This window comes from Berghia stephanieae, chromosome 6, assembly GCF_034508935.2.
Source record: "Berghia stephanieae isolate SIO BIC M18660-M18661 chromosome 6, UCSD_Bste_1.3, whole genome shotgun sequence".
NCBI classification, from domain to species: domain Eukaryota; kingdom Metazoa; phylum Mollusca; class Gastropoda; order Nudibranchia; family Aeolidiidae; genus Berghia; species Berghia stephanieae.
The window spans coordinates 66,441,772-66,450,739 of record NC_088365.1 but is presented as its reverse complement, the minus strand read 5'-3'; the positions used below and the strand labels follow the sequence as shown (position 1 = coordinate 66,450,739).

Here is an 8,968-nt window from a genome sequence, read left to right as displayed (position 1 = left end):
GGTTCACACATTTTCAGATCTTTAACTCACTCAAACCTAAGACCGGCTATATCCGTAGTTTACCCAGGTTATTTTTACCTTATGCCTATTTATTACATCTTATGAGACAAATCATTGGCGTAGTATCAAAGTTAATGTTTTTAGTTTTTGTATGTTAATGATAGTTGAATAAAACTATCTATTTTCATGCCCATTTTTAATATATATATATTTTTTTTTCCAATTTTGAACAATAGCAAAAGTCTCGAAGATTGAGTGATTTAACTCATGACTGCTGTTATCAAATGATGCAATGTGCACAGGATGTCCTTGGGACCGGAGGACGTGCTAAAGACATGACTTGTTACATGATGGAAACCCTTGCATCAAAACACAAGACTGGACATTTATTTGGTGTTTATCACACACCATCACGTTTATCGATAAGTTCGGCCATGTGTTGGCCGTGGTCACTAGAATAATATTACGGACACTTGTGTAAGTGGTTACAGTTAATGGCGAGTGACACTGGGTATGCTTATTGCATACTGCTGCTGCTGATGATGATGATGATGATGATGATGATGATGATGATGATGATGATGATGATGATGATTTTGATGATGATGATGATGATGATGATGATGATGATGATGATGATGATGATGGTTTTGATGATGATGATGATGATGATGTTGAGTATGATGATGATGATGATGATGATGATGATGATGATGATGATGATGATGATGATGATGATGATGATGATGATGATGATGATGATGACGATGACTTCATTTTTATATTGATATTATACGTTTGGACAGAATTCTCACAAATACGCCAACCGGATATAATGGACCAACACACAACAAAACTACGAGTAACCTTGAACGTTTCAAGTCTAACTAATATAATTTAGCGAGATCTACTCATAGAAATGACTGGTTAAAAACAATAACAAAGAGCTAGTGACAAATCTGGAAGTGACATGAAATGGATTAGAGTATGTAAACATTATTGATGTAACTTCCGCATCATTACATACATCCATCCGCCACGCCCACATATTACAAACATGATAAGATCATTTCCACAAACAGGATTATTATCACAACCACCACTGCTGTTGACAATCATCAATATCACCATCATCAACAATAACAACAACAACAACAATAACAACAACAACAACAACAACAACAATAACACCAACAACAACAACAATAACAACAACAACAACAACAATAACATCAACAACAACAACAATAACACCAACAACAACAACAATAACAACAGCAACAACAGCAACATTAACAACAACAACAACAATAACACCAACAACAACAACAACACCAGCAACATCATCACCACCAACAACAATAACCACAGCCACAACATAACCACCAACAACAACAGCAACACCACCAACACCAACAACAATAGCAACAAAACCACCAACAATACCAACAACAACAGCAACAACACCACCAACAACAGCAACAACACCAACAACAACACCAGCACCACCATCACCACCAACAACAATAACCAAAGCCACACCACCACCAACAACAACAACAACATCAACACCACCACCAACAACAACAACAAAACACCACCAACACCAACAACAATAGCAACACCCCCAGCACCACCATTACCACCACCAACAATAACCACAGCAACACCACCAACACCAACAACAATAGCAACACCCCCAGCACCACCATTACCACCACCAACAATAACCACAGCAACACCACCAACACCAACAACAATAGCAACACCCCCAGCACCACCATTACCACCACCAACAATAACCACAGCAACACCACCAACACCAACAACAATAGCAACACCCCCAGCACCACCATTACCACCACCAACAATAACAACAGAAACACCAAAAAACACCACCAACAACAACAACAGCAACAACACCAACACCACCAACACCAACAACAATAGCAACAAAACCACCAACAATACCAACAATAACAGCAACACCACCACCATCAACAACAAAAAGTACAAGAAGAAAACAACATGACAGACCCACTCCCCCTACCTTTATCCAATTCCTCCACAGCTTCCGTGACACACACGGCGTTGATCTTCTCTTCGTCACAACTTTTCATAACCACCGTCTCTGACGGTGACGTCACCTCAGCTGCACTTCCGGTCACGATCTCTTTACTACTTCCACCCAAGGAATTCGTAGCGGAATAACTCTCCCCGCTTGATAGCGTTTCACTGTGACCTTCACCTTGGTCAACAAGCCTGTCGTTTCCTGACTTTGACACGGATGTTTGTATATTGTCTGACACTTGTGATTTCAACTCACTACTACTGCCTAAAATCTCTGGGTCTGTAACCTCCTCACTGACTAGATTTCCCTTAGAAGATGTATCTATAGGTATCGTGGTACTGCTCTTGGCTATTGTGTCAAAGTCTGAAATGTTCTCTTTTGATGAGGTCGTATCTGATGTCACTTCCAATGAATTGCTATCAAAAGGCAACTTGTCCATCTTTGAAATTTGTTTCTCAAGAGATTTGATATCTTTATCGTCAACATTTTGTTTTTCATTACTGATACTGTTACTTTCTAACATATCGATAGTGTAATTCTTATCGATAATATCACTATGATCTATCAAATGCCCGCTATTGCCTCCAGTCAAACTCTGTTCTACCGATATTTTACTTTCGTTGCTGGACGCGCTGTGACTTAAATCTTCAATTATCGCGCTAGGCGAATCGGTTATTTCAGAACTCGAGTAAAAGTTGGTAGGTAGTGAATCCGCGTTCGGTCGGCGGTACCTGCCCTCACTGAATTCAGGAGAATTGAATCCATCTTCTGTTGTTGTAGTTTTTGTTGTTGCCGTAGTTGTTGAAGGTGACGATTGTGTTGTGGATGCTGTAGAGATATCGTTTGTCAAATCTTCCCCGCTCTCCTCCACGCCGGCTCCCCCAGATTCGAAAGATGACGTGGTACTTGGGGATGTTGTTGTCGTTGTTGAACTGGAAAAGCCAGAGTTTGAGTTATCTTCCTCTCCGCTACTGTTTTGATCTGGATCAGCGGTTGATGTTGTACTGGGAGAAGATGACGATACTAAGGAAGATGCCTCAGTGCTTGTGTCCCAAAATTCGTTTTTAGAGGCGGAGTTGTCCGAATCGGACACAGAGAGTTTAGAGAGCAGATTATTTCCGGTGTCCCCTGAAAGTCCCGGTCGAAATAAATGCCGCATGATGAAGGCATTTGGAGATGAAGGCTCTGTGACGCTTGAGATTTCATTCGGGGATTGCGTGGAGATGGATGTTGGTGGTGGCTGGGTTATTCCACCAAATATGTCAGCGAAATTCATGCTGGGTAAAAGTTGGTCGAAAAAGGATGACGTGCTGTCTCGTATCATCTCTTTCAATCCTTGTTTTATCGCTTGTTTTTTGTCTTCTTTCATCTCAATTTTAGGCGCTGACGTAGATGATGATTGATACTGTTGATTTGAAGATGATCCAGAGTCGACCAAGTTGTTTTTCCATCTCGTCTCCGTTGATGCCGAGGAAGAAATGCTTTGGTCACTCGTAAATTGATGGTCTTTACTGCGCAAGTCAAACATGAAATTGGTCGGATTAAGGTTAGAAGGAATCATTCCGTTAATTTGTTTTTGTTCCCTTGGATTAAATGTGGATGTTTTCATAGAAACGTTGACCTTTGACCGATCATAATCAATAGCACTGGCTAGAAGTTGGGATAAAATATCTAATGCGTTCTCTTCTTTAGCAGCTTTGCTAGGATTCACAGTTACTGTGGCTTGGCTGAGAAGATTGCGAAGATAAAAATTAGAATTGACAGCGTTTGATGAGGCTGTTGTGTTCGTATACGGGTTGTTGGTAACGGACTTCGGTGTGCTGTTTTGTAAAATCATCTCTGCAAATGGTTGAGAGTTGTTATTCATGGTTGATTGGTGTTCACGTAAGGCCGTTTGTAGAAGGATGTCCAGGAATTGATCTATGTCAGTGGCTGCAGACGGCGATACGGTGGCGGCGGAGGAAGCGTTGGATTCCTCTGGGCGGAATGGGAACATCGCCAGGAGTTGGTCGAGTTGGGATAAAGGAGATACTGTGGAGTCGACATGCTGGTTGGTGGGAGATGCGGTAGTTTGTACCAGGTTTGGGAGGTGAAAAGGGTTGGAAGGGGGCTCGGGGGGAAGGGTTGGGGCCTGGTAATCGTCGTCCTCGAAATTGGACTGGTCCGTCGTGGTTGTGACTTTTGGTGTCGTCAGCATTCGTCTGCTGCGTTGTTTGGGAAGTTCAAGGAATGTCTGATGGGAAAACATCTCGGTTGGAGACGGAAGGGTCAGCTGGATAGAGATAGAATGAAAAAATACTTGAGCAGTTATATAGGGCAATATCCATTAAACGTGCTTAAAGCGCTTACGAGGTCCAGGAAACAAAACCAACACTTAGCATGCAGAACGAAACACGATGGCGTCTTTTAAGCGATTAAAAAAAATTCTTCGACAGATATCACACTTTTATTGACCAAGTATTCATTTTAAATCTGAGTACAGTGAGAAAATATGAGTAAAGAGCATTTTCCAAGGACTCAACTATTCGCCACTCAGAGCTTGGAGAAAGACTCAAACCCCAGACCTTCCGGTCGAAAGACAAGTGTCAGCCCACACAGTCATACAAGAAATAGCTTCAGGTTTCCTAACATTTATTGAACCATCGCGTTCTGTTGCTTTTGATTCCCTAAGCTATGGGGATAAATAACAAAAATATAATTGAACAGAATATTTGTCAACAACGCACACTGACTGAAACACTAAATAGGAATTGGCTATGAGAGGCATATTCACCAAAACAACAAAGCACAATGATGAAATACTTAATAGGAATTGGCTATGAAAGGCAAATTCACCAAAACAACAAAGCACAATGGCTGAAACACTAAAGACAACATCCCCTCATCTCGCACATCTTCCAGCAGTGCCAGCATTTCTATTTATTACTTGTATATTTAATTACAGTCATTTTGAACTGTCCATGGTATGATGTGCGAGTTACACAGTTAAGTCAATTTCAAAGCGATACCAAACTGCTAAGAACGGAGGACTGTAAAAATAATAAACAAAATAAATATATCAGCTTAAAAACAAAAAACAAATCAGCTTAAAAACAAAAAACAAACACGGAACGTTTCGGGCTTGAAACCCTTCTTCAGCCAACAACAACAAAAAATAATGGAAAAAATGAATAACATTACTTAAACACCAGATCAACAGCGGAGAAATGTTATGCACGTGCTTTATGTATTAAGATTTTGGTTTTTAGCCTGACACGTTATGTGTTTTTGGTAATTTGGTATTTTTTAAAGATTTATATTCATTTGTGTTTATTCCTTTTCAACGTAAATTTGACAATACTTTAAAAAATGGGATCTTTTCTCAAAACTCACCTGAAAACCAGAATTGGATAAAAACTGTTGAAACTGTTCCACGGTTTTCCCAAGACCTTGGGGTTTGTTGTCATCCGTATCCAGTTTGAAAAGGGGCGTGGCCACAGAAGGTTCCGCCCCTCTCTTGCCCCTGTTCTTGAATCTTCGACCCAAAGAATCCCTCAGACGGTCCCTCCAGGAAGATTCCTGGGACTGGTTTGTTGTCGTATCTTCGCCGGAAGTCCCACCGTCTCCAATGTGAAGAGCTCCGCAGAACGGACCGGAAGGAGATAGTGAATCTTGGTCCAATTTCCAACCACGTGTGTTCCAGCCATATTGCTCACTTCGCCTAAAGAGGAAATAATTTTAATATACAAAGCTTAATTTGACATGTGCCCCATCGACACAATCTGGTAATAACTCGGGCCAAACCGAAGAAGAAAATATAATTTTAACTGAAATCAATAGGATTGTACAAGTTCATCTTTTTGCATTGTATGACACATACATTGTGAGTATTTATAAACACAATTTCCACTAAACGTGCTAAAATCGCTTTACAAAATATAATGGATATCTTAAAACAATGAGTTTCTACGATCTACACTGAATACGTAATTTACGCTACCCATAATACGCCTTGAGCATGGTTGGCCTCAGTCCATCCCAGACCAGTGTGTTGTGCTCTTCGTGGATTCCAGTCCACACACTGTTGATACCTGCAATAAGGAGAAAATGACAACACACACTGATATCATTGACAATGAAACGGTTCGGATTCCTCAAGTCACACGTATATATATATATATATATATATATATATATATATATATATATGGGTGATGATGATAATCAAATTAACTAGGTCCTGTGAAGAAATATAGCATGGTGATAAATAAATCCTAGACAATCTGAACATAAATATTTATTCTTTTCGAGTATTTTATTCCTTTTCCCCCCTTTTTCTTTCCTATGATAAAGATAAATATAAAGAGCAAAGAAAGAAAATTCGTTTATTCGTCCTTAAGAGATTCTTTTTTCTCTAGAATCTATAGAGAGAAACGACAGGGATAAACATGACGTTAGCCGCATTGCAGCTCTGTAAATTAAGCAGTAGGGAGCATGTTTCTTGCTTAAGGGGTGGGGGGGGGGAGAGAGAATAATATGCCGACAGCCGGGCTTAAACCCGGGACGTCAAAGTGGAAGAACAATAACTTACCCACTCCATTTTCCCATCGCCGATACCAATAAATTATCGACAATATTCTGGAGTCAGACTTAGCAATATGGTTACATGAAGAAAGATAACTGATTAATTAAATAAATAATAAAACATTAACATCTATATAGCGCATTTCCACGGAAGAAACCATGCTCAATGCACTGTACACTGTTTCAATTATTCACCCATTAAGCCATATGGAATCCGGTCTTTTTTTCATTTCATACAGTACTAATTACCTGCTAGACGTCTTATTTCTACTAACACTAACCGTCACTGTCATCAGTTAGGTAGCTATTTACACCTGAGTTGAGTGAGTTAATATTTGCCATGTGGCTTTCCCGAGGACACAATGTGGGGATCTAAAATTCTCCACGATTACTGTCGGCATGTCACCCTTCGGGCCATTGGCCACGCTTAATAATGCTAGACTTTCCTGACATGACTAGACGATCCCACAAACCTTTCGTTTTCATCATCTCGAAAAGAGTTCCGTGTTCGGTATTCAATATGGCGTCCAGTTTCAGCATGAATCCTTTTGACTTCCGGCACCGTTTGACCGCAGACACCCACGTCTCCTTCCGTTTTCCCACACGGATACAATATTTCTGCCCGGCGCGTCCATATCCCACGTGTGATGACGTGGTCAGGGTCCAACTGTCTGGGCAGAGGGAGGACGGGGATTTTCTGGCGGTTGAAACACTCCCACTGATGCTGTTGATGCTGCTACTATTGTTGTTGTTGTCGTTGTTGATGTTGTTATTGTTGTTGTTGTTGTCATTGCGGGTCGAAAAGGCAGTTGATGCCCTCTGGATGTCGGTTGGTTCCTGGGTGTCCGTTGCCGGAAGTGACGTCACCAAATGTTGTAGCACCGAGAGTCCTGGTGAAGTAAAAAAAATACAATTAAAGGGAATATTAATGTAGAAGAAAAAATTAGTCTTTCAGAGCCATAAGGCTCATGGAGCCGGAATGTATACTGGTTTCTTTAGCGGGAAACTGCCAAAAGCAGTTGCTAATTATCCTTTGGATAAGGCACTAGTGTACAGCAAAGTACTTTCAGCCAGATTAAACAGACCCAGCTTCCCAATCAATCACTGCCATGTGGTGGACAAGGGAATCAGAAAACAGTTTGACTGCGCCCGGGATCGAACTCAGTCCCTTTGTGCGCGAAGCGTATGCCCTACCTACTGAGCTATCTGGACCCCTAGTGTAGAAAAGGAAACGATTAATTCTACACGAATAGAATGCATATCCTGCCGATTGAAGCTTGGACAAGTGAGACAACAAGAATAAAGTAAAACTTTATACCCAGGTAAATAACATATATAAATGGTGTGGACTTTTCGGGTTAAACCTTAATCAATAAATAGGGCCATCAATAATGAACAAAACACAAATCATAAGATTGGGATAGTTGTTCAGACTGTGGCAAAATGCATGAATTCTATGGTGTTTATATACATCATGGTCTCAGGTTCGATCCCCAGTGGAAGAAGGCTGGAAATTTTGGGATGGTGTTTTTTGTTGTTTTTGTTTTTGTTTTTTGTTTTTTGTTTGTTTGTGTTGTTGTTTTTTTTCAAGCATGTTTCTCTCTGTTTTGCCCGTCATTATTTAGACTTTTCTACAGACACTTTTTCAAATCTATATATCTTTTGGAATTGAGCTTTTATATAGCGTAATATCTACTAATCGTGCTCAAAGCGCTTTACAGAGGGTCCCTGACCAACAACAGCACGTAGCATGTAGTACGAGACATGACGCCTGTTAAGCGATATCATTTTTTTTTTCAGACAGACACAACGCTGATAACGGCCATACACTCATTTTACACCTGATAACGGCCGTAAAGAGCCGTTTTTCAAGAACAAAGCTATGCGCCGAGCGAGGCTCGAACCCAAGACCTTCCGATCCGAAAGCGAGTGTCATACAACTAGACCACATCGCCCCATCTTACACCAGTGCCTGATCCCTAATGTGTCACTCTGATAACGATCACTGTCTTGTTTTGTGTATTGTGTCGCATCGATCTACCGGTCTGTTGTTACAGGGGAGACCCGAAACGTCAAAACCTTTCATCCGTTTTGAGTTTTTGACAAGATAAGGGTGAATATTATATGTAATCGATATTTGAAGGACGAGTTTTCTGGCCAAAATTTTACATTTGTGTTGTTTGTTGTCTATGCCGAAACCCATGCACGATGATGAAAGATGTGATACAGGGGAAAATGGAGGACAAACGAAGAAGGGGAAGACCTAGGCCTAGTTGTATAAAATAAACAACATCCTAGAATGGACAGAGATGAATGGAAGGGAACTATAGATAG

The 8,968-nt window shown here is 40.6% G+C and overlaps 1 protein-coding gene across 4 annotated transcripts in view; it reads right to left on the bottom strand.

Moving 5' to 3' along the window:
• Positions 1–8,968, bottom strand: part of LOC144975492 (uncharacterized) — a 165,665-nt gene that overhangs the window by 127,372 nt on the left and 29,325 nt on the right. For all 4 annotated transcript variants that reach the window (XM_078919635.1, XM_078919636.1, XM_078919637.1 and 1 more), the window contains exons 4-7: positions 7,108–7,524; positions 6,051–6,141; positions 5,444–5,771; positions 2,051–4,343 (exon numbers count right to left, since the gene is read on the bottom strand). In XM_078919635.1, coding sequence (XP_078775761.1) covers positions 2,051–4,343; positions 5,444–5,771; positions 6,051–6,141; positions 7,108–7,524 — 3,129 coding nt within the window. The remainder of the gene's footprint in view (positions 1–2,050; positions 4,344–5,443; positions 5,772–6,050; positions 6,142–7,107; positions 7,525–8,968) is intronic.